The following is a 27,346-nucleotide window of genomic DNA, read 5'->3' as shown; positions in this document are numbered from 1 at the left end:
AACCATTAAGCTATGTAAAAGAACAGAACACTTAATAACCAGGATGACAGCAACAGGAAGCCACAGACCGGGGGTTCATGATGACCATGTAGTGAAGGGGATTACAGATGACCTTGAAGAGGTCATGTCATCACTGTGAAGAGGGAGTTTTCTAATTGTCAAAAAAGCATCAGAGGCGCGGCGTCGGCAGCGGCGCGGGAGGCGGCGAGGCCGGGGCGACGGGAGTCAGCCGGCGACCGCAGCGAGAGCGTCGAGGACAGAGCAGACCACGACGAAGGCGCACGGCAGCCGGGCCGGGCCGGGCCACGCGGAGAACGGCCGCCGGGAGGCGGGCTGGAGGCCGCGCGGGCAGCGAGCAGCCGCCGAGACGCGAAGCGACATGGTGCTGCTCAAGGAGTATCGAGTCATCCTGCCTGTGTCTGTAGATGAGTATCAAGTGGGGCAGCTGTATTCTGTGGCTGAGGCCAGTAAAAATGAAACGGGTGGTGGTGAAGGTGTGGAGGTCCTGGTGAATGAACCCTACGAGAAGGATGGTGAGAAAGGCCAGTACACACACAAGATCTACCACCTACAGAGGTGCATAAACTGGAGCCTGAGACATGGAAACATGTGGAAGCAATATATATATAGACATTGCAGATCCGAGCCAGGATTACAAGGCAGAGGAAGATCCAGGAAGATTTAAATCTATCAAAACAGGACGAGGACCCTTGGGCCCCAACTGGAAGCAAGAACTTGTAAATCAGAAAGACTGCCCATACATGTGTGCGTACAAACTGGTTACCGTCAAGTTCAAGTGGTGGGGCCTACAGAACAAAGTAGAAAACTTTATACATAAGCAAGAGAGGCGTCTGTTTACAAACTTCCACAGGCAGCTGTTCTGTTGGCTTGATAAGTGGGTTGACCTGACAATGGACGACATTCGAAGAATGGAAGAAGAGACAAAGAGACAGCTGGATGAGATGAGACAAAAGGACCCAGTGAAAGGAATGACAGCTGATGACTAAAGCCACCCCTTCCCCTTCTGCACTTTTTGCAAGACATTGGTCAACAGGAAGGCCCAGCAGCTCCACCCTCCCGAATGACAGGCCATCTTTGGACGCAGCCTTTCTGTGCCCATTCTTCAAGCAACTTTCAGTCCCTTACTGTAGCAAATTCTAGATGCCCTTTAATATTGTGAACAAGTAGACCTGGTATTATGAAGCTGTGTGTGCGGGAGCCTGCTCCTCGGAGATGTGTGGCATGGAGGCCACTGGATTTACAGCTCCTGCCTCTCTCTCCATTATGTTCTGACCCACTTCTGTGTGTGCTCCATGCCCAACTTTATTTCCAAGTGACATTTTTAGTCGTTCGAAATAGCTGCCTTTTGTGATGTGGTGATTTCAATTTGTTTTCAACCTTGGGATAAATTGAGTGTTTTGCCTCCTGGGCAGATCTTCATAATTTTGAGTGTTGACCGGGGAGAGGGGATGAGTTAGAAATGCAGTTTTTTCCGCCATTTTCACGGAATAGCAGTGTGGCTTCATAACTCTTGACCTCTGTTCCTGGTAATCCATTGTTAGGAGGTTCTTGAAACCAGGGAGGCACTCAAGGCCCAGCCAGTCTCTTAAGAAAATTTAACATGAATAATCCCAGCCCTGACAATGTATCTCTGGTCACTATTCTTAGAAACACCTAAGGCTTCTCGGCCCTCCTGCCCACGCTGTCTCAGTCTCTCAGCAGAGCCCCATACAGTTCCCCATTTGGAGGGACTGGTCCAGCATGGCCCTTAGAATTGAGTCTGTCACATATATACTTACCAGCCTGATCCCCTGAGGAGCTCGGTATGTCCCTGCTCCTGGTCCCTTTTGGGTTGGTGCTGCCACTCAGCAATAATCCTTTTCTCTCTGCTTTCTTAGATCCTTGTCCTCTGTCTTTGAAGCTGGTTAGGTATGAAGAGCCCTTATCTTCTCATGCCGCACACATGAGCATGCAAAAAGCTTCCTTCCCAGCAGAACATGTTCCCTCTTGTCTTCAGGGGTGCTGGAAAGGAATTTGGGGATCAAGGACTCGATGTATCCTGTCCCCACACGGAGTTCTGTCCTGGACAATCAAGTGCAAGTAGTGATTGTACTACACCAGAGTAGGCTGGTGAGAAAGTCCAGGTTCAGGCAAATGGAAACTGCTGAGGGGTCCATAACTTCCTACAACTTGGCAGAACCTGAGTATGCCCTATAATGCAACCAGACATTTCTCTCCCAAGCCTCGGGAAGTGTGTTGATCTGAGTATGCATTGATCCAAGCCAGTGCTAGCCTAATGAGAGAGACCGAATCTCTGTTAGGGGAGCAAGAAGTAGAATGGGATGATTTATCCTTATGCTTTTGTAGTTTGCTTTGCCTTACTCATTTCTAAGTGCAATAAGGGAGTGTCTGACAGGATCACACTTGTGACACCCTGATGGATGCTTTCCTGTGGCCCTCCCAGAGCAAGCGTTGACAGGCTCAGACCTCTCAAGCTGGTCAGCTTTGACCTTCATTGAAGTCCCTTTGGGACCAGGATATGTCCTTTTACAGACACCTTCCTTTCTATTGGTCTCCTCACCTTGTGGGGTCTATAAGTTATTGCATTTCAGTTGGTTATTAGTATTTATTTGACTGGAAAAGTTGAAGAAGAGGCATTCCTACTGGAGAAAAATGTAAATGTGTTCCTGTTTTGACTCTTACATTTGTGCTTAAAGATTTCCCTTCTTCATTCATCAACTAAACAAAGTCTAGAAGTGGGTTATCCTGGGAAAAACAAACTGATATTCAAAGCAGACAGTTGTTTATGCGGTTTGAGGGTCAGCAGATGTTAGTGCCCTTCCTTCAGCTCTGCTTAAGATCCAGGAATATTCCTTCAGCTGGTGGTGGGGGGCAGGGGACATTTTCTTTATCTGACTTTTCTCTGGCTTCTCCCACCTCCACATATTGCCCCAGTTTGACCTGAAATAAAAGTATCATCGTGAGCTGAACTCATAAAGATAGAGGAAGGAGGACCCCGGTCCATTTCACCCCCATGGATGGTGTTGCTGCTGGGCAACAGTGTTGGCTTCTTTTAAATACCCCCTTCCCTCCTCACCTGCCTCCCAAACTGACTAGGACTCAGGGGGGGTTGGCTCTGAGGATGTGCCATGCCCTTTCTCCAACCAGCTGCTTCCATTAGATTTCCCAAGACATGGTCCCAACTGGAAGCAGCAGTGCCTCTGTAGGAGGGATACTGGGCTCAGTCTTCGCATGCAGGTCAGGGACAGGGTCAGTATTGGGGGCATGTGTGTATCTTCCCAAGTTCTCTCAGTCCCTGCTGGGACTCCCTGACTTTTTTGGTTGGTTCCTAGTGGCACTTCTTTTACAAAATACACTTTGTAGAACTGATTAGAATACCTTGTTTATTTAATGTGAGTTTGTGCCTTTTTGTCTGAATCTTCCAATACAGGTATATTGGGGTAAAAAGTCTAATAAAATCTTAGACAGCTTTCTGGAAAAAAAAAAAAAAAACATTAGAAAAAACATCTGTCCGAGAGAGTTTTCAGAAGTTATGGTTTTACTCTCTGTCTGGATAAATCAGCAGCATCTTTGGGACAGTGGTGGAGATAAAACTGATATCTGTAAAAGACAATTTTAAAGAAAGAAGTGCATGGGTGTGGAAGCAAGAGTCTGAGATGATAGCCAAGATGACGAGCAGGTTCCCAGTTAGGCGACCAGGTACACAGACAGGAAACGCCCAAAGAGGAGGAGCTGCATTCTCATATCTTCAGAGACGCCCAGGAAGACAAACTCTAAATCATGTGTTTGGTTTTCCATGTAGCTTATTAAACTCCTAGAAAAGAAGCCAGAACAACGAGAATTTAGACACATGTAGTGACCTGCAAATTATAGTCAAAGCTGTGTTTTGTAACCACACTAAATTAATGCTCCTGCCTTTCCTTGACACTTTTACTGACTAGCCATCCATGTCCTTAATTGGAAAGGATTTCTCACTTCAATATATTCCACTACAAATTCTCATAGAAGTTATTTTATTCAACAAGTAGATTGACCCATCATTTTTTACTCAGTAATGAAAAGTTGGGGTAATGTCTATTGGTGATGATAGCACAATACTCTGAATGTACTTAAAACTACCAAGTCATACACTTTTCAATAAATAAAATGTGAAATTTTGTGATGTATACAGGTTAGTACAATTAATTTTTTAAAATAATTAATGAGGTATACTTTTTAACAATATCAAAGACTTGCTATTGTTACGATGCCATTTCTTTCCAATCTGGTCTATACATTCAACTAATTCAGTTTTCTAAAATGCCAGCAGGTTATTTTGAGTATATTGGCAAATTACTTCTAAAGTTTATATGGGAAGCCGTGGACTGGCGGGACCTTTCCCACTGGGGCTGGCGGCCGCAGTGTTTGCTGAGAACTGTCGGTTCTGTGGTGGTGTTCCTGGGCCCTGTGGTCCCCGGATGCGTGGTCCCCAGGTCAGTGTCCCCTGAGCCCCCATAGCCTGTGTTCCACGGACCTACATGCCCTGGGTCTGCAGAGTCCCAGACTGCCCTTTCCCAAGTCCAGCACTCCCGGAGTTCCGGGATTGCCTTAGCCCTACGGTTTTGGACTGACTCCACGGGTGGGAGGGATTTGTTGGGGGGTGCAGTAGGGGGGCCTGGCTAGTGTGGGTTCAATTTTCTGGTTTCCCCGCCCCCCCCCCCCCCGTTTTATTTTCTTTTTTGCACTTGGAGGAGCATACCGGCTTTCTTGGGGAGAGTCTGGAAGAGAGGAGTGGCGAATCTGCTGAGAAAGCCCAATTCACCTAAACACTCTGAGTTAGGAAACTTGGCCTGGGAGAAGGTGGAGTCAGAAAACCAACAAGTCCTCTCATAGCACACCTAAAGGAGAGGGACTATAGGAGTTGCTTTCTAAGCCTCCAATAGCATACTTGGGGTTCCTAGTGAGGTGTGGGTGCTCTCTTTCTGGAGATTGAGTCATTGTTTTCTGTGTGTAGCTGATTCAACAAGGACCCACTTGAATCTCCTACTGGACCTCTCAGGCAGCTTCCTGCTGCCTGGGAGAGAGGGAAGTGAGGAAGGGAGAAATGGGGGAATGTCAGATCCCTAAGCATTTTATTTAACTACAAACAGGATTCCTTGCTTGAAACTTTCCCTAGTATTTGGTTGGTTTTTCCTTGTATTTCCTTCCTCTTTATCCCCCAAAGGCCCTTTTTTCTTTCTTTTTTCTTTCTTTCTCTTTTTCTTTTTCCTGCTTACTTCCCACTCCCTTTTGTCACCTTTCCCCCCCTTCCTTCCTTCCTTCCTTCCTTCCTTCCTTCCTTCCTTCCTTCCTTCCTTCCTTCCTTCCTTCCTTCCTTCCTTCCTTCCTTCCTTCCTTCCTTCCTTCCTTCCTTCCTTCCTTCCTTCCTTCCTTCCTTCCTTCCTTCCTTCCTCTGCTTTCTTATTCTTCTTACATTGGGTGCTGCAGGGAGAGCTTCACATTTGTTGTATTTCCTCATCCTCCATTTACTCTTTTCTGTGTGTATTGATTTTGGCCACCAACACAATTCCCTTTTCTCTACATCTTTCTATCCTTCATCATTAATTGTTTCTCTTACATTACACCTCACTTTGTTTGCCCCCCTATTTTTTGACTTTTTATTACTAATACCTTTTTCTGTTTTTTGCCTTATATTCACTCTTTACATTATTGTCCTCTCTTTTCTCTTTCCCTCTCTCCTAAAAATCATGGTTCCACCAACTCCTAGCAGTTTTGAGAAATATTTCTATAAACTATCAAAATACTACTGCTAACTATAGTCCATATCTTACATGTTATTTTCTCCCAACCCAAGCTATTGTTTTTAATATATTCTTATTACAGAGGTTGTGAACTTGCAAAACAATCATGCACATGTGTAGAATTCCCATTCAAACACAATCAACTAATACATTCTAATATCGTGGAATATTTATTACAGATTATGTGATAATACCATCAGACTATACTACAACCATTGTCCATAACAAACATTTGGTTCACTTTTTCCATAATTTCCTATTATCATCAGAGAACATCATTGGCATTGATGCAAGAATATTACAGTACTGCTCTTAATCACAGTCCATAGTTCACATCAACTGTATTTTTCCCATGCATCTCCACATTCCCACCACGTGCAGCAGTGATGTACGTCTGTTCCAGCTCACAGAAGGACACTCTTGCATCTGTATCATTAAGCACAATTTCATACACCTCTGGGTTCAATGTATTACTCAGTCCCTAGATTATTCTCTAGCTTTCTTTCAATTGATATTTACATCCCTGGACTATCTTTTTCGTCCAGATTACCATTTATAAACCAGCTGCTTCTCACTATGTTACCATCAAATCTATGCATTTCCAAACTTTTACAGTCAGGTTAATTAAAACGCCTACATATACTAAGCATTAGTAGTTCTTCTCAACTCTTATCTCCTAATAATATATACTTTAGGTTCTAACTCCATGCATTTATTCTTTGTATTTGATTCTTATTAATGAGACCATACAATATTTGCCTTTTTGTTTCTGATTTATTTCACTTAGCATATTGTTTTCAAGATTCATCTATGTTAACACATGTGGCCCAAATTCATTTTTTCTTATTGTAGAATAGTATTCCATTTTATATATAAATACACACACACACATATATATACATATATATGCAACTTTTTTTATTCCATTGATTGGTTGATGGACACTTGGATTGTTTTCAACTTTTGGCAATTGTGATTATAGCTGCAATGAACATCAGTGTGCAGAAGTGGGTTCGTGTCAGTTTTCAGTTTTCGATATATTCCTAGTAGAGGAATTGCTGGATCATATAGCAGTTCTGTATTTAGCTTCCTGAGGAACTGCCAAACTGCCTTCCACTGGGACTGCACTGTTTTACAATCTCATCAACCATGAAGTTGTTTATTTATTTTTCCACATCCTGTCCAGCACTCCTTTTTTTTTTAAATAATGGCCATTCATTGTGGTGCAAGATGATATATCATTGTCATTTTGATTTGCATTTCCCTATTATCTAGTGATATGAAATATATTTTCATTTGTTTTTTGGCCATTTGTGTTTCTTCTTTGCGGAAATGTTTTTTTTTTAATCTTTTGCCAATTTTTAAATTGGTATTGCTTGCTCTTTTAGTCTTTAGCCGTATGATCTCTTTGTATAGAATGGAAATCACATTCTTATCAGATACGTGGTTTCCAAATATTTTCTCCCATTGAGTTGGCTGCCTTTTCACCTTTTTGACGAAGTTCTTTGAATCACAAAAGTGTTAAGTTTGAGGAGTTTCCTTTTATCCATGCTTAATTTAATTGTTTATGCTTTCTGTGTGAGGTTAAAGAATGCATCACCTACTAACAGGACTTGATGGTTTCCCACAAATTTTTTTCCTGGAGATTTATGGTTCTTGCTTTTATATTTATTTCTTTTATCCATGTTGAGTTAATTGTTTATACGGTGTGGGATAGGGGTCCTCTTTCTTTTTTGACAATGGATATCCAGGTAGGCAGATTTGACATTCAGCCATATATATTTTTCATGCCTTTCTGAGGAGAAGATACATTCTTCCTGTCTTTTATAGCTTGTGACTGCTTCAAGGCCATCTGTCATCCCCTGCATTATGTCTTCATCATGAACTTCCAATTTTGTCTTCCTGTTACTGGTAACATGATTATTCAGTGCTCCAGACTCGCTTTTACATGGCGTAATGATTTTGCAATTGTCTTTTAGTACAGATTTGGAAATCCCCCATTTTTTTCTGCGAATATAATCAGGTGGTCCAACTTGCATATTCTGACACTTACCTCAATGATCTAGTGCTGTATTTTGCAACTGAGCTTGTGGGTATTATTACTCACACTGGGATCATTTTCTCTTACTCTAAGATTGTATCCTCCATTTTGAGAAATTTAACATCTGGGCACAAGTATAAAGCATTTTCTACCTGTGGTCTCACGTCTCAGTAGTATCCTTGTTTTATGAATCTTCTGCGGCTACCCCAAATTCAAGGAGAAATGCCATAGCCTCAGTGATGTACACGGTGGTCACTCCCCTGCTGAAACCCTTTATCTACAGTCTTAGAAACAGGGACATAAAGCAGGTCTTAAAAAAAACAAACTCTCCAGAAGATAATATTCTCCCTATGAAGATATCATTTTTCTCAAGTTTAGAGACGTGTTTAAGATGAACTAAGGTCAAACAATGTGAGATCTAAGTATAGTTGCTTTTATCATTATCTTATGATTATCTGGTAATTGCCTGATTTCCTGAATTCTTTCTTTTTAGTTTTGTATACATCAAAAACACTGTTTCTCCTATTGTTGTTTTTTTTAATCATTTGACTTCCCTGTTTGTATCCCCTGTTTTCAGTGTTGAAGACAGCATAATGTTTAATATTGGGCATTGGGTATGCACTATATAATTATAGGAGGTGCTGGAGTCAAGAAGCTGTGCTCAGTCCCTGCCGAAAGAAAGCAGCTGCACTTGTGTTATATGCTTCTGGTGAAAATCCTTTATGTGATCAAGGGCTGTGACCCCATTGCCAGGGTTTATGTAAACTGGTTCCAGAAAGAGGTTACATACTGCACTGGATACACTATCTGATTAAGTTTACAGAAATTCACATTCTTCCTTCTCTGATACGTGATTTTCTCCTGCACTTGCCCCAACATAAGATAGGTGAGGGTGTAATAGACTTTAGAATCTCTGATTCTTCCAATGTTGACAATCCCAACAATCTGTAGTTCTTCCAGGGATGTAATGGGGCTCTTTAAATATTATTGTGAGAGGCAGAAGCATTTTCAGGAAATTTTCCTTTGCAATTTCTGCAATAATGGTCCTTCTTTATAGACCATATATATTAACATGGGTTTTCACCAATTGCAGACTCTTGTTGAACTATTATTTACAAATACTAGGAAATAATTTTGGGGATTTTATTCAGACCATAAGTGTTCTTTGTGAGGTAGACTAAAGTGGATGCTACCTTCATCACCTCACCTCAGAATCCTCATTTTGATTGGCAAAGAAGAGTGGCATTTTGGAATAGAATCATTCTGCTAATGCTAATTTTTTAGTAAATCTTTTCTTTTTATTTCTTTCCCCTTCCTCCCCATCCCAGTTGTCTGTTCTCTGTGTCCATTTGCTGCATGTTCTTCTTTGTCCACTTCTGTGGTTGTCAGCGGCACAAGAATCTGTGTCTCTTTTTGTTGCGCCATCTTGTTGTGTCATCTGTCAGTGTGTGCAGCACTATTCCTGAGGAGGCTGCACTTTTCTTTTGCGCTGGGCAGCTCTCTTTACGGGGCACACTCCTTGTGCATGCGGTTCCCCTATGTAGTGGGCTCCCCTGTGTGGCATGGCACTCCTTGTGTGCATCAGCACTGCGCATGGGTCAGCTCCACACGGGTCAAGGTGGCCGGGGGTTTGAACCGTGGACCTCCCATGTGGTAGACCGATGCCCTATCCACTGGGCCAAGTCCGCTTACTGAGCAAGTCATTTTTATTTTATACATATTAATAAACATCCAATCCATCCAAAGTGTACAATCAATGGCATTTGCTAAAAATCACATACTTGTGTGTTCATCACTTTAATCATTATCAGAGCATTTTCATTTCAATATTAATAATAAACAAAAAACAGACAAAAGAACAAGAAAATTCCTTTCCTCTCATTCCCTCTGTGCTTCTCCCACTGTACATAGCTGCAGTTTCTGGCTATTATATCCAAAGAATATAAACAATGACTTTTAGTATAATCACAATGTTGTACCTTCAAATTTCAAAAATTTTAGAACAATTTCAGTACTCCAAAAAGATAGATTCTACACCCCTTAGCATTATTTCCTCAGACCTACATAACCATTAATCTACTTTCATCTTTATGAATTGACTTATAGTTACATTTTATACAAATGGAGTTATACAAGACATAGTTCTCTATATCTGGTCTCCTTTACATAGTATAATGTATTTCCCTGATATTAACATATTGTACTATTATCCCTTATATTTGTTTAGCTTCAAAGAAAAATGGTTGTACATATGCAATTCTACCCAAATTCAAATTTCACTTAAAATATTTATATTTCATATAATATATTTAGTTCATAATAGGGCAATCATATAGTATTTGTCATTTTGTGTCCTACTTGCTTCATTCAAGATAATATCCTCTAGATTCATCCATGTTGTTATATATTTCATGACTTCATTTCTTCTTACTGCTGCATTATATTCCATTGTGTTTATTCTCCACAATTTGTTGGTCTATTCATCATTTGATGGACACATGGGTTTTTCACAACTTTTGGCTATCATGAATAATGTTGCTATGAACATCAGTATGCAGATATCTGTTCACATCACTACTATCTGTTCTTCAGGATATACCTAACAATGGTTTTGCTGGGTTCCAGAACAAGTCTATATTCAACTTCCACAGTGGCTGCACCATTCTACATTCCCACCAATAGTGAATAAGCATTCTTATCTCTCCACATCCTCTCCAACAGTTTTTTGACTTTTTAATAGCAGCCAGTGTACTAGGTATGGAATGGTGTCTCATTGTGTTTTTATTTGAATTTTCCTAATCACTAGTGATGATGCACACTTTTTTCAAGTATTTCTACATCATTTTATTTCTTCTTTGGACAATTTTCTTTTCAATTCTTTTGTCCATTTTAATATCAGATACTTTTTCTTCTTATTGTTGAGTTGTATGATCTCCTTATATATCATGGATATTAAACCTTTATCAGATATGTGATTACCAAATATTTTCTCCCCTTCAGTCAGTTGCCTTTTCACACTTTTGACCAAGTCTTTTGAGGTGCAAAAGTTTTGAAGTTTGAAGAGGTTCCTTTTATCTATAAATCTTTTGCTGCTCATGCTTTGAGTATAAAGTTTAAGGAAATACATCCTACCACAAGTTCCTGAAGATGTTTTCCTACATTTTCTTCTAGTAGTTTTATGGTTGTTGCTTTTATATTTTAGTTCTTGATCCACTTTGAGTTAATTTTTGTAGAAGGTGTGAGAGAGGGGTCTTCTTTCTTTTGAATATAGCTATCTATTTACCCCAGCACCATTCATTGAATAGACTGTACTGGCCCAGTTAGGTGGGCTTAAGGGCTTTGCAAAAAGCCACTTGACTGTCGATGCAAAGGTCAATTTCTGAGATTATGATTCAGTTCAATGGGTCAATCTATCTGTTCTTACACCAGTACAATGCTACTTTTTACCACAGTAGCTAAATAATATGCTTTAGTAAGGAAGTGAGTGTCCTCCAACTTCTTTCTTCTTTTTCAAGACACTATTTGCTATTCAGGGCCTGTAGCAGTTTGATGTAGTTATGAATTCCAAAAAATAGATATTGGATTATGTTTATGAACTGGTCTGTATGTGGGCTTGATTACATTATGACTAGGACTTTGAATGGGATATGTCAGTAAGGTGTTGAGTGCCAATCCCTTGGTGGATGAAGATTCACAGATAAAAGACATGGAAAAGTACAGAGGTGGAAGTTTTGGATATTGTTCTGATGTTGGACTTTGATGCTGAAGCCTTAAGCTGGAGCCCCAGCAAGTGAGCACTTAGAAGAAAGAGAAGTAAGCCTCAGGAAGAGAGGACATGAGCCAGGAAAAAAATGTAGAGAGATAGAGACAGCTCTTTAGACATGGCAGAAACCCTGGGGAGAGAGACAGAGTTGGCCACCTGATAAGTCTTGCTGCAGAACGTGGCAAAAGACTTTGGTGTGGGAAATAACTTCCGCTTTATGACCTGGGAACTGAAAACTCCTACCCCAAATAAATAACCTTTATAAAAAACAACCAATTTCTGGTATTTTGCATCACCACCCCTTTGGCTGTCTAATACAGGGCACCTAACACTTCCACATAAATTTGATTATGGCTTTTTGATTTCTGCAAAAAAGACTACAGGGATTTTGGGGATTATATTGAATCTGTCAATAAGTTTGGATACAATTGACATCTTAATGATATTTCATCTTCCAATCCATGAAAACGGAATGTCCTTCCATTTACTTAAGTTTTCTTCAGTTTCTTTTAGCAATGTTTTGTTATTTTCTGAATAAAGGACTTTTATGTCCTTTGTTAAATTTATTCCTAAATATTTGATAGTTTTAGGTTCTATTATAAGTGAAATTATTTTTTTCAGATTTCCTCCTCAGGTTGCACATTAGTAATGCTTAGAAATGCTTTTGATTTTTCCATATTAACCATGTATCTCCCCACTTTCCTGAACTTGTCTATTAATTCTAGAAGATTTGTTGTGTATTTTTTAGAAATTTCTTTTTATTTTATTTTTAAATTATAGTTATTGATGATATGTAGATTATGAAACATGTTACATTAAAAAATATAAAAGTTCCCAAATAGACCCCTCACCCCCACTCCTTCCGCATCAACCACCTCTTTCATCATTGTGGCATATTCACTGCATTTGGTGAATACATTTTGGTGCACTGCTGCACTGCACGGATTACAGTTTACATTGTAGTTCATGTTCTCCCCCAGTACATTCAATGGTTATGGCAGGATCATTTCATTAGTGAATAGTGAAAGCTTTACTTTTTCTCTTCCTATTTTGGTCCCTTTTATTTATTTGTCTAGCCTAAATGCTCTAGCTAGAAATTCTAGCAAAATACTGAATAATAATGGTGAGAGTAGGCATCCTTGTCTTATTCCTGATCTCAGTGGGAAAAGTTTCAGTCTTTGACCAAGGAGTGCAATGCTAACTGTAGGTTTTTCATTTATGCATTTCACCATACTGAGAAAGCTTCCTTATATTCCTATTTTTGGTGACATTTTATTAGGAAAGGGGGCTGTATTTTGTCAAATACCTTTACTGCGTCAATTGATAAGCTCATGTGGTTTTTCTTCTTAAATTTATCGATGTGCTTTATTGCACTAATTTATTTATTTTTTGTTAAGCCATCCTTGTATACCTGGGTTAAAACCCACTTGATTTTGGTATATAATTCTTTTAATGTGCTTTTGGATGCTGTTTCCATTTATTTTGTTGAGGATTTTAGCATCTATATTCTAGAGTTAATGATTTGTAATGTTTCTAATGATGCCTTTATCTGGTTTGGTATTAGTGTGATGTTGGCTTCTAAAAATGAGTTGGGTAGCATTCTTTTTTGTTCAACGTTTTGGGAAGACCTTGAGCAAGTTTAATATTAGTGCAACTTGATTGATTGGTAGAATTCACCTGTGAAGCCAACTGATTCTGGACTTTTCATTTTTGGGAAGTTGTTATGACCGTTTCATTGTCTTCATTTGTGATTGGTTTGTTGAGGGCTTCTATTTATTCTAATGTCCAATTTTAACCAGAAATATAAGGGTATTTCTTTTTTTCTCATTTCACTTATTTGGCAAACAATGAATTTATTGTATTTTGTAATATATGAATCCACAGAATTAGTCTCTGCTATAGAGTCATACCCATAACAGAATGGTACTTTCAGAGAAATGAGTTTCCATTCATGCTGTCCTGAAAATTTCTGATTTTTCATTTTGTGATAATTTGAAAAATAAAACTCCTCAACTTGACATTTTCTTTCAGAAACCTCTTCAATACAAGTAAAAGAATTAGATCACTGCACATTCTCTGAATTATGATTGCCAAAAAAAAAATCATTTATCACATAAACCAATCAGTTCACCAAAATAAACTCTAGGTACAATTCTTAGCAGTAACTGCAAAGAAAATATTGTAAGTAAGTATTTCCAATGCTATACATACACTAGTGTTGTAACTTTATCCAATGGAAAGGGTGTCATTGGTGTTCTCACACTGAACATATTGATACATCATTTCCCATATTCTTATCCTGCAAGACTGTATTTTTGCAATCAATTTTTGTATCAAATAGTTTATCTGTGTGTCTTATTTTCTTTGTGAAGAAAATCTATGAATGTTGTGAAGAAATCTAATAATCATGTACTCTAGATATTCTTAAAGAAGCTAGAGGTATGCCTTTTTAATAGATGGAATTAAAAAACATTGATAAACAGGCAAACCAAAATGATACTTCTGCTATCATTATGAATAGTGTATAAAGACCAAGACTACATTGAAATACTTGGCTCCAAATATGCTGCATTTTCTGCAATCCTGGTAGTAAGAAGCTCTTGCTATAAATGTTGATAAAATAGGCAGTGTGCCTGCTAGGTAACCATCTTCTGTGTACAAGAATGCAAACCAGAATGGGGAGAAAGGGATGCTAAGGGCCAGATCATACCTACTTCAAAGCATAGCATGTACACTCAATGACAGATGCCAGTCATACTTGTACTTTGAGTGTATTTTTGGAGAAAGGGATATTTTATCTCTTTCAAAATTCCCAAGGAGTTTTCCCATTTCCTTTCTAATACAACTACTAGCTACATTAGTTCTTAAGAAAACATGTTTTATAGCACATGACATGTGTGATGGTGGAGACTGTTTCAAATCTGCCATGCACTTCTAGGTCCTCCTCTTCCTATTTTTATCTCAGAAAAAGAATTCCTGGACTTTAGCAGTGAAATGTTTTCCTCTCTAAAACTCTTAAAATAAGTATTAACAATAATATTCACATTGAATTGAAAGTATAAATTTTTCCCACAGAAAACTGAATTTTATTCTTGAAGAATCTATAAATGACTTAAAGAAAAGTCATTTAAATATCTGTTATTGGTAAAACTTTGGGTTTTGGGTTTTATTAAAGGAGAAAATTGAAGAGAGTCATTAAAATATTAAAGACTAAAGACACTAAAGACACCTCCAAGAACTGAGTGAGAAATAAATACCAGGTTACAGAGGGAAAGAGTATTATTTTCCCTGGAGAAATGAGGAACTAGATTGCTGTATTCAAACCATAAATACATGTTAAATAAAAGGAGGAAAAGACTCATTTTGAGTGAGCACATTTCTGTTCAATAGTATTAATTTGCATAATTAGAAGAATTACTTTTGGGGGCTCAACCAAGTGAAATTTTGAAAATATAAACAGTTGTCCAGAGTGGGGAAGTCAGAATAAAGACACAGAAGTTCAGAGAACACCATTTAAAGTAAGACACAGACAAAAGCATTAAAAGAGCCCCTTAACTTTTATAGCATGCCCTAAAAATGTAGAAGTTTCAAAGTGTGTATATGTCAAACACAGAGGCAATGACTCCATCTTCCACTGCCAGTTTCCAAGGGAAGCAAATGTTTAGGGGTAAGTATTAACTGAGAAGGTCTTGGATTTCATTTCCTAGTGTCTTCTAGTAATTGTAACCTTCCATTGTCCTCTCACTTCCATATCAACCTGCTCAGAGGAACTGGAAGTGCTCACATATTTTTAAGATATGTCGTCTAAAAGGTAGTTCATATCAGTTTTATTCCCTGAGTTTCCAGAATTCACACATATTGTATTTATCTATTATCTAAGGAGGAAATAGCCAGTGGTACAAAACGCCACTGGAATCAACTAGAGTGGTTCTGCTTTTGCTGTGGAAAAGAAATATCATAGGAGGGAATGCATAACAGAAAGTAACTATATAACTACAGGAATACAGAGAAATTGATGTAGAGAAAATCCACAGATATAAATTTGTTTTATTTTCTAATTTTTGCAACAAAGTGGGAGGAGCTTTGCTTTTCATTACACTTAATTTATCTCAGTTCCTTTACATGGATATTTTTAATTTTCATCATTTTATATTTTCAACATAAATGTTCTGATTATTTAAACGTTCATATATTTTAGATATTTACAATATTCTTTTAATTTTCTAATACTTATTAAAAAGAGTTGTCTCAAGATCTCTGTCTGAATAATTTCAACATCTGTAGAGTTACAAACATTTTTCCCCACTGTCTACTTTCCTTCTGGTTCTCAGCCATGGCATTTTATTTCCTTAGTGTCTATGGTGAATTTTTAAATGTGTTTTCTGCTTAATTTGCTGGGCCCATCTTTGGGATAACTCTTTGAGGAATAGATGGAAGAGAGAGGATGTAAATATGATTTCATTTTGCCATTAGCACATCAGAGGAATAGAATATTTATGTTTCCACCCTGAACGTTTAAGGCCATATAGCTGCTGTGATTTCAGAATTCTTGCTTGTCATTCAGAGAGCTTTTCTCACCAGGTAGCGCCAAGTTCAGAGAAAGTGTGTAACTTGATACCCATTTTTGATTAGTGTGTTTACATCATTAACCTTTAAATTTCAGCTATGTAATCAAGCTGCTATGTGTCAAGATGCTATGTATTCAAGAGAGCTAGAGACTGGATGATGGGATTTTAGGAAATAGGCAGGGGAAGTAGAAGGTTTTGAGCAAATACCTATATGGACAAAATCTATGATAAAATGTAGGTAAGTAGTTGTGCAGTTGTGGGATAAGACAGGTAAATAAGGTTCCTATTGTGTGGGGCTATGCAGGTTTGAGGGGGTCTAAGGTTGAGAAGATGGTCTATGGAATTGGGGGAGGTTTTTGGGTGAGTTGGTGAACATGGGAGATTGTCAGGTACATGGTTAAATCTGTAATGGTGAGAAAACTCTTTAGAAAATATAAGGAAGGGTTGCTTATTTGGGATGTTTGACGGGAGGCATCTGAGAGAGATTGCATGGGGTCAGGCTTCTAGGGAGTGTGTGATTGCTCATTTTATCATATTGTGTTGTTATCAGTGGGTGGAGACACATGCAATGAGTGGGAAAGTGGTGGACCTCCATCCTCGGATCATCAGACGTTTTCAAATAGAGAAGAGGGTATCTCTCGAGATGGTGGGTGATTCCCAATGGGAGAGGACAGACTAGCATGTCAAGCCCTCAGCATTGCTGTAAGTATCTATTAATGTTGTCCTTCAAGCAGTGAAGTTTGGTTGTCACTGTGGGCCCTGAGGGGAGTGGGAGAGGGGAATAAATGGAGGGAAGAGGGAGTAACAGGGGGCAATGGAAGTGTTCCACAAGTTCATGCAAAGATGGATATAAACCAGGTTAAATATCACCTAAAATTTAGAAAAGTGTACAGTCTAAAATATAAACCATAATATAACATGCTGGAAACATAGTTGGTAGCTTTGTTGCAATACCTGTACATCAGCTGTAGCAAATATAACATCCACATTTAAAAAGATCGTTTATGGGAAAGTGGGAAATGGGTTTAATGTTGGGTATATGGGAGTACCCTATATTGTACATGTGGCTTTACTGTTTTCTAAAACTTTTTAAAAGACAAAATAATAATTTAAAAAAAGGATGTCTACACTGAGACAGGAATGGAGGAGATTACCTTGTCACTGTACATGCAGGGCAACACCTATCACTACGATGAAAGGCAAAACATCAAAAAAAAGTTTTAAGATATTGTTCATTTCTTTGTTGTGGTGCTGTCCAGCGACTCTGCTCCAAAAGAGGTAAGGACGAACAGAGCAAGACAACACACAGCAACCGCTCTGGAGATGCAGGCTGGTGGTGCAGGTCTGATTGATTAAGTGTAGTAGCTTTTATAGACAATGAGGCAACGTGCAAGCAGCTTACTGGCTATGCTAATTTAGTGAGGCTGATTGGTTCATGTGCTCTAGTTGCTGGGGGAAAGGCAGATTTCGGAGGGACATGCCCAGGCGTGCCTGCCACATGCCTCGGCGCCATCTTTTGAGTGGAACCCTGAAGGCCTTATAGTTAGAGAGTTTTCCTATGTCTAACAAGGCATCAGCAGCTTGCCCACATTTCTTAATACCCAAATTTATATTTTACTGTATTTAACTTTTCCTATATAATTTTGTATTCTATTTCTAATCTTTAAACCTGTCAATACTATTTCATTGTCCTAATAATTAAATTTGGCAATATATTAAGCTTCGTTTTTTAAGAAATTTTGGATCACAGAAGTGTTTGACTATGGCAAGGGAGGAGCACGTTGTGAGGTGTCATTAATGGGGGATACATGGGTGGGAGGGAGTTCTCCAGGGTATGCATATCTCATATATAGATATAGTTGGATGTTCTTTGGTTACTGTTATAGTGGTTAGAGTTATACATAACAACTGAGGGAGTGTTAAGTTAAAAGTTGAGGAGCTCTGTCATATTTCCCAGTGGAACAGCAGCAATCCCCCAAGTGCAAAGACAAAGATCTGTAAAGAAGGAAGGTCCAATGATAGGCACTTGATACTGATGACTATGCTTATGAACCTGTGTGCTTGAAATTTCAACTAGGCCTACAGCTACCGGGTGCCTAAGGGTTACCTCCTGAGAGCATCCATGGTGCTCAAATGTGGCCACTCTCTAAGCCAAATTTAGCATGTAAATGAATTACCTTCCCCACAGTGCAGGACATAACTCATGGGGATGAGCCTCCCTGGTGCTAAGGGATTACTACCATTAACAGCTTGTGATGCAACTAGGAAAAGACCTTGAAAAAAGGGGGGGAAATGGTAAAGACATATGAGTTTATATGGCTAACACACTTCAGATTGAGTTGGTAGGTCATCAAAGGGGTCGCAATTACGCATGTCTTAGCAGGATCCCAGAGACAGCCAAATTAGATACCACCCTAGTTACTGGTGCTCCTTAGGGCTATGGAGACACAAATGCTCTATGGTCATGACAGATGACTCTGGAGTTCATTGCCTTGCCTACTTTGGAATTTCTGCTTCTTGTAATTTACAAGAAGCAGAAAAACAAAAAGAATGGAGTTGCACTCAGATGTGACCTCTCTACACATGCCCCTTCTGTCATGTTTACTGATTGTGTGTGTGTGTGTGTGTGTGTGTGTGTGATTGGCACTAGGGTTTGTGTATGCTCAGGAGACTTGAATTTCTGTACTGTCCATGTTCCAGCTGGGCCCGGGGCCTCAGCAGAGTTGCATCACCTACTCTCTGGTTCAATCAATGTACCCATGTCAGCTGACTGGGATGTGAGAATGGTCAATCAACACAACAGGGAACCCAGAGTGTCTACAACTGCAAGCAAGAGAATCACAAGCATCAGTCATGTGAGATCCAAGCCCCCTCTCAATGTAAAGGTGTTGTGGACATCACCATCCTAGTGTCCACCAGACGGAGGTATATAAAATGGATTGGAGAGGACTCACTGGTATTCTACTATAGAACTGTTGTGACTCTTTTAATAGAAGAAATTTTATCATTGACTGTTGTGACTCTAGCAATGGAAGAAATTGTATCATTTATTTAGAGGTGAAGGCCACGGGAGATGCTCAGGGCAGGGATAGAGAGAAGAGATGTGATATGGGACATTTTTGGTACTTGGAGATGTCCTGAATGATATTTCTGGGACAGATGCAGGGCATTATTTATCCTGCCATAACCCACTGGATGGACTGCAGAAAAGTGTGAACTACAATGTAAACTATGGTCCATGCGGTTTGGCAGTCTCCAGGGTGAATTCGACAAATTCAGTGAATGTGCCTTACTGATGGAAAGGAACATCGATGTGGGAGGAATGAGCTGAAGTTGGGAATGCTGTATATGAGAATCTCTGCTGTTTTTTAAAGTAACATTTTGTGTGATCTATTTATTCTTTTTAAAAAGAAAGACAATACAAAAAAATCCATATTCAGTGGGAAAAAAAATGCAGCTATATTTCCTAGGACCCCATATTACCCAGGAATCTTTTACCAGTATTTCCACTTAGAGTCTTGGACTTTTTCATATGGAACCTTTCCACTAATATAGAATGCAAAGCCCTTCAGTGTTAACAGTCTTCCAAACCTGCAGCTGGCATTTGAATTGCTCTACCCAATGAGATTCGTTTTAATTTTTCATTTTTTATCTTAATCAAGTCCTTTCAATAGACGGTATTAGGGATTAATTTAAAAGAATCAGAGTCATTTATAGCTATGAGTATATTAAAGAAGAAGAAAGATCACAAATCAATAGCTATCTACAGATCTCATGGAAGTAGAAAATGAAGGGCAAACTGATCCTAAACTACCACATATTATTGCTGAATATGGGGGAGAAAGGAGAAGCAGTGAGAAAAGGGGAAATACTCTTGAGAGATGGTGGCACCATGTATGAAAGTCAACTCCAGAGGAGATAGATTGGAGGCAGAAGATGTCTTGGTATATCCTGATTCCCTCTCCAAATCAGAGATATGGAAATCATTTGGGGAAATCTTGCAATATTAGAGCACTCATCTAAAGAGAGGTGACCTCCTCTTGGGAGAAAGGAGTCCACTGCAATAGCAGATGAACATGTAGCTCCATAGCTGTCTCCCATGGGTCAAAACTGGAACAAGTGTATTTTTTCTTTCTTACCTCCAGAGAAATAAATTATAAGAAGTAGAAAAACAAAAAGAATAAATCATTAATGAGACTTATGGGAATGAAATCCCTAAATGCACGGAATCTCTAAATGCTTCCTCTACATCCTCTCAAGTCTACTTTACTCATCTCTGGTCTTGAGAAAACAAGATTGTGTCCTCTCCATGCCCTTCCTGGAGCAGAGATTCCAATTTCATCCCTCATTCAAAGAATAGCCTGCACTGGTGATTTCAGGCACCACCTTGATAATTTTAGGTGAATCACAGAATCTTCATAAGTGCTGGGGGAATGTATCATGGCTGCAGGGCTCTCTTTTTGGTAGAAACTTTAGGGGCAACAAAAGAATATACGCATAAGGAATGCTTAAAATACAGAGTCCTGCCTTCTTAAAAGGACTGGTTGTGCGGGGAAAAATGGATGTAACAAATGATCTTCTTTCTCCACCTGATTCCTTTGCATTAGTTTTCACTCATTTGGCTTCACTATCTAAGCAGCATTTTTCCTTGTTTCACTGCTTTTTCTTTGTCTACAATTGTTGCCAACATTTGCTTAGCCACATTCATTCATTTTTTAAAGATTTATTTTATTTATTTATCCCCCCTGCCACCCCCGTTGTCTGCTCTCTGTTTCCCCTTCATTGTGTATTGTCTTTTGTGTCTGTTTGTATTCTCATTAGGTGACTTAGGGAAACAATTCTGGGAATTTCCAGAGTGGGAAAGGGGTGATCTTTCTCTTAGCACCACCTCATCTCCCTCTTCTGCTACATCTTCTCATTGTCTCTCCTCTGTGTGTCTTGTTGCATCATCTTGCTGTGTCATCTTCTCTGTATCAGCTGGCACTCCTGCATGGGGCAGCATTCCTCCACACGGTGAAACTCCCACATGGGGCAGCACTCCTGCTTTGGCCAGCCCTCTGTATGATTGAACACTAGGAAAAAAATAGCACCTCCATAAGACTGTCTCCATTTATCCAGCTTTTATTTTTCTCCTTAAATGTTGTGACATCTGGTATACTCTATGATTACTTTAAGTTACTTACATTCTTTCTGTATTATAAAAATGTGTTATCCTAATTTCTCAGCACTGTATTCCAATTGTCTAGACATTGCGTGGCATATTATCAAGACTAAATATACATACCTCAAGGAATGAAAGGATATTTCATAGAAACTATGGATTTCATGACTGCTTGAAGTAAAGGATGATAGTGGGAAAGGAAAACTTTAACAGGGATGGCACTAGAAGTCCCCCAGGACCAGGGGGTTAATCAAAGTATACAAATTATCTTGGCTTTAAAACAGAAATCTCAGCACTTCAGCTAGAATAGTAGTGCTTGTTTACATGAAAATTATTGATTTTGTTTTCCTTATAGGTAGTCACATCTACCACATTATGCAAAGAAATGATACCAGAATCTCAGAATTTCTACTCCTGGGATTATCAAAGGAACCAGAATTGCAGCCCCTCCTCTTTGGGCTGTTCCTGTCCATGTACCTGGTCACCTGCACTGGAAACCTGCTTATCATCCTGGCCATCATCTCAGACACCAACCTCCATACACCCATGTACTTCTTCCTCTGCAACCTGTCCCTTTGTGACATTTGTTTCTCCTCCACCACTGTCCCAAACATGCTGGTGAGTATACAGACAGAAAGCAGAGTAATAACCTATGGTGGATGCATCACCCAGATATATTTTGTCTTGCTCTTTGCAGCATTGGAGGACTTCCTCCTGGCTGCAATGGCCTATGACCGCTTTGTGGCCATCTGTCATCCCCTGCACTACTCTGTCATCATGAACCCCCGGATCTGTGTCCTGCTGGTTCTGGGGTCATGGATCATGACTGTCCTGAATTCCTTGTTACAGAGCTCACTGGTTTTGCAGTTGTCCTTTTGTACACACGTGGAAATCCCCCACTTTTTCTGTGAAATTAATCAGATGGTCCAACTTGCCTGTTCTGACACATTCATCATTGTCATAGTGATGTATTTTGTAGCTGGAGTGCTGGGAGGGGGTCCGGTTGCTGGGATCCTTTTCTCTTATTCTAAGATTGTTTCCTCCATATGTGCAATCTCAAAAGGTGGGAAGTATAAAGCATTTTCCACCTGCGCATCTCACCTCTTGGTGGTCTCCTTATTTTATTGTACGGGCATAGGGGTATACCTTAGTTCTGCCGCTTCACACAATACAAAATCAGTTGCTCCGGCTTCAGTGATGTACACTGTTGTCACACCCATGCTGAACCCCTTCATCTATAGTCTGAGGAATAAAGACATAAAGGGAGCTTTGAAAAAATTCTTTGGATGGAAAATATAAAGGTGTCATTATTCCTTGGTTTGAGGAAGGGCCTGTGAATGCAACACTCAATGAAAAATCCAGATATTGTAATTCTTTAATTAGAATATGGAAGTAAAAACTGTCTCTTTCTATTCATTTCAGAGTTTCAGAGCTTTGGATTTTAAGCTGAATACTTTATTAAACTTTATCTGTCTCTTAGATTTCCAACACTTTTTCCATTTGTTCACTTTTCCAATTTCCCAACGTTATTCTCATTCTTGCAAGAGAAACAATTTGCAAATTCCAACATAATGCAAACATGGATTTCAAGGACAAATATTTTTGTGAAGTCATCAAAAGCAATATATTTTTGTTTTAATGAAAGATTTATGTGTTGTCTGATTTCTATTGAATAAACGAGACATTGCTTTTTTTTATTTTTTTATTTTTTTATTGACTTTGTAATAATATTACATTAAAAATATATATGTGAGGTCCCATTCAACCCCACCCCCCCACCCCACCTCTCCCCCCCCAACAACACTCATTCCCATCATCATGACACATCCATTGGATTTGGTAAGTACATCTTTGGGCACCTCTGCACCTCATAGACAATGGTCCACATCATGGCCAACACTCTCCTCCATTTCATCCAGTGGGCCCTGTGAGGATTTACAATGTCCGGTGATTGCCTCTGAAGCACCATCCAGGGCAGCTCCATGTCCCAAAGACGCCTCCACCTCTCATCTCTTCCTGCCTTTCCCCAGAGACATTGCTTTTAAACCCATTATTATAATTTACAGGAACTTCTGACATTGCCACATTGTGGTTCTGTGTACATCCTGCTTTCTATATCTCAAATTATATACAGTTTCTGATAATATCAACGCTCACACAACTCTCCTTCTTAAATCTTATCACTTCATTTTATTTCTTCTGTAGGATCTTGTTTCTTCTTCAGGTTACAGTCCACAGTGAATTTCATGTTTCTGGCACAGGGTAAAATTGTTTACTAAATGCACATCTTTAGGTGGAATCTAGAGGAAGACAAATTTGCAAGAATATTTGACATGGCATGGCCATTGTATCACAGATATCACAGATGTGAAAGAAAATTTAAATAATGCATTATTTTACAATAAAAGATTAATTTTTGGTGATGTGCTCATATTCTTTGATGTAAGAAACCTTGGTGAGTATATGTGAGGTGGTATTTTAATTTGTGTACAGAGCAATGTTCCTTGTTCTATATTATTTTGTTGGAACATATTCCCATTTTTCTCTTGTAAACTTCCTCTGATGCCTACAAGTATGACTCCTTAATATCTCTAAGAAATGTGTCTGCTCTTTTAAAATATGTAAACAGGAAATATCAGGTGAGAGAGCAAACTACGTACTTACTAAGATACTATTTATCATACTTGCTTCAAAATTCTCTTGAATCCTCATGATCAAAGCTTGGCTCACGTAAGAGTTTGGATTCCTGCCCTCAAAATTCCCCTGGTACTGGAGACTTCTGATTCAGGTTCACTAATTGTGCAGACAGAAATTTCAAGGTCTTTTCAAATTCTCCTAGTTATATGGAAGCTCAACTTATTTGTGGTTATTTTTAAGTGCAGGTATATAAGAAAACTTGAAAAACCAGAGGAACATCAATGACATTCAAATGTCTGAAATAATGCAAATACTTAGAAGAATGAGGCTTATCTGAATATATCAAAGTCTAAATAACATTCAGAGTGATCTCAATGTTCATTATTCTGTACATAGCCATTACAGCATAACCTGAGACATAAAGTAAATGGTTAAAGATATTGATTTTATTATTCTTTGGGAACCAATGGTTTGTAATTCTTCAAATCTCTTCCATTTTCTTATGTGTCTGTGATCACGTGTGAGTCAACTCGGGATGCCTTGAACTTCTTGGTTATGCTCTCACATAATTTTGGCCTCATAATCTTTAAATTGGTCTAGAGTGGCCGTAACTGGGATGCTGGCCTTCCCTACACTTGTCCTCTTATCTTCTAGCAGTCCAGACTCGAATTGTTTTCATGGCTGAGTTAGAATATAAGAGTGAAATACAGAAAAGCTCAGAGATCTCTTGAGGTCCACTGTCAATAACACCGTATTCTATTGGCCAAATCAAATAAAAAAGATAATCATTTCCACCTTTATTCAACATGGGTAAAGGGACTTCTCCTCTTGGATGGAGCTGCACTGTCCTATTGCAAAAGATATGGATAAGAGAAAGTTGGGGGAATGTGACCATCTATTCAGTGAGCCTACTACAGGTACTCATTTCAGTTCAATTAAGTTTTATTGGGATATTCTATTCCAGAAGGACATAGCACACTGAGACGTAAATATTCCCAACATACTCCTAATGTGTTGTTTGCAATTTCTAGGATAAGTGAAAATATCAGCTTTTTTTCCTTCCCTGAGATTCCCCATTGTATCCTAGTAACTCGTGTTTGGTTCACTGATTGCCAGAGCTTTGTATTTATTGTTTCACTGATACCAATCTGTTCTCATGCATATATTGTCACATTTGACTGAGCTATTCATATATATATATATACAGTTTTCCATTCTAGTAGTGATAACCAGGGATGATGCATTCTGATGGGAGTAGGTCATATTTCAAATGGAAATAGACAACAAAGAATTAGGAATTGAATAAATGAAACAGTTTTGAAACATTTGGTACATTCTTCTGGCAGGATTTGGCCTTTTCCTAAATGCAAGTGTTAAAGAGAAATGGGGGTTGAGTAGAGACTGGGCAGGCAGTGGACAATCCAATGTTACGAGGAGAGGTGACTTGAAGTGAAGTTGCAGTACTTCTAGCAAATTTTCTTGCAGTAAACCTAAATTTCATGACCATTCTTCTCTTATGCAAATAATGTTTCCTTGACTTTGGGATGTTTTTCTATGCCATGTGTTTGGATTTTCTTCTATACTATACTGTCTTCTGCAGAAATATTATGATTTTCAAGGAATTAATTAGTGTGGAACAACAATCAAAGGATAATATTCAGTAAACGCATTTATTATCATACATTTTTTTATTTTTATTTTTATTTTTTTATTTTTTTAATTGATTTTGTAATAATATTACATTAAAAATATATATGTGAGGTCCCATTCAACCCCACCCCCCCACCCCACCTCTCCCCCCCCCCCCCCCCCAGCAACACTCGTTCCCATCATCATGACACATCCATTGGATTTGGTAAGTACATCTTTGGTCACCTCTGCATCTCATAGTCAATGGTCCACATCATGGCCCATACTCTCCTCCATTCCATCCAGTGGGCCCTGTGAGGATTTACAATGTCCGGTGATTGCCTCTGAAGCACCATCCAGGGCAGCTCCATGTCCCAAAGACTCCTCCACCTCTCATCTCTTCCTGCCTTTCCCCATACCCATCATCCACCATGTCCACTTTTCCCAATCCAATGCCACCTCTTCTATGTGGACATTGGATTGGTTGTGTCCATTGCACCTCTATGACAAGAGGAGGCTCAGATTCCACATGGATGTTGGATGCAATCCTCCCACTTTCAGTTGTAATCACTCTAGGCTCCATGGTGTGGTGGTTGTCCTTCTTCAACTCCATCTTAGCTGAGTGTGGTGAGTCCAATAAATCAGATTGTAGGTGCTGGAGTCTGTTGAGGCTCAGGGCCTGGCTATCACATTGTCAGTCCAGAGATTCAAATCTGCTAAATATATCTTAAACCCCAATATTAACTGCACCTCCATCACCTTAGCATGAAAGTCTTATGATGGAAGATCCCATCTGAGTCCAGATTCATCACACATAAACACCAGTTCCAAAAAGGGGCCATCTGACCTGGTAGTTAACCCCATCGGCCATGACCATAACTCCCCTGGGTCTCTTTAGCCCTCGAAGGAACCGATATCTGGGGGTTGTATCTGCTTTATCTGTCTCTCTGACTCTGCTCAGTTGTGCATGAGGGCAATCCTTCTGCCAGCCTCCAGACTCTTTTTTAGAAACTCGTAGCCATATAAACTCATTTCTCTTTTCCATTTCCCCCTTACTTTAGGTCAAACAGCATTTTAAAGTCATGTTATTTTATGTAGACAGGGATATTCTGCTATTATCATACATTTTGTAAGGAATAAATATTTTGATTCTTTTTCAACTCTTTTATGGGTTATAAAAGTTAAAAATCTTCTATAATGTATCATTATTAATGAATTTAGTTAGGGATGAAATTCAGCTACAAGGTAAAGAATGTCCAAACATAATAATGCTTTTCAGAAATTAAGGGTTTATTAACCCACAATTCACAAAACTAGAGTTAGGAAACCCAGAACTAGGACGACGGCTCAGTGAAAGGACTAGGGTCTCAGTATTCATAAACTTATTGTGTGTTTTTTATTCTCATGATCACAGAATGTGGGCTGAACCTCTAGGCACTGATCCATATCCCATTCAGAAAGATTGAGGGTAGAATCATTGGTGTAGTCATATATATTGAAAGGTGGATTGTGGGGGAAGTGAAACATTATTTTCCATAGTGCCTACACCATTTTACATTGCCATTAACAATCCACCAGAGTTCCAATTTTTTTTCATAATCCACAACACTTGTTATTTTTCCTGAATTTATTAATATAGCCCTTCTTGTGGGCTTGAAGTTGATTCATTATAGCTTTAACTTGCATTTCCCAAATGTCTAATGATGTTGAGCAGATTTTCATGTATTTATTACCAATTTACATACA

At 39.1% G+C, this 27,346-nt stretch overlaps 1 protein-coding gene and 1 pseudogene across 1 annotated transcript; both read left to right on the top strand.

Moving 5' to 3' along the window:
• Positions 1-207: 207 nt before the first annotated feature.
• On the top strand, positions 208-1,443 carry LOC131276706 (phosphatidylinositol transfer protein alpha isoform pseudogene; annotated as a pseudogene).
• Positions 1,444-21,709: 20,266 nt separating this feature from the next.
• Positions 21,710-22,633, top strand: LOC131276787 (olfactory receptor 7A10-like). Its single transcript, XM_058290359.2, has one exon. It carries the CDS (start codon positions 21,710-21,712, stop codon positions 22,631-22,633), a length of 924 nt encoding a protein of 307 aa, XP_058146342.2.
• The last annotated feature ends 4,713 nt before the right edge of the window (positions 22,634-27,346 follow it).

The sequence above is a fragment of the Dasypus novemcinctus genome, chromosome 30 (assembly GCF_030445035.2).
Source record: "Dasypus novemcinctus isolate mDasNov1 chromosome 30, mDasNov1.1.hap2, whole genome shotgun sequence".
In the NCBI taxonomy this organism is placed as follows: domain Eukaryota; kingdom Metazoa; phylum Chordata; class Mammalia; order Cingulata; family Dasypodidae; genus Dasypus; species Dasypus novemcinctus.
This window is presented reverse-complemented; position numbering and strand designations above follow the sequence as displayed.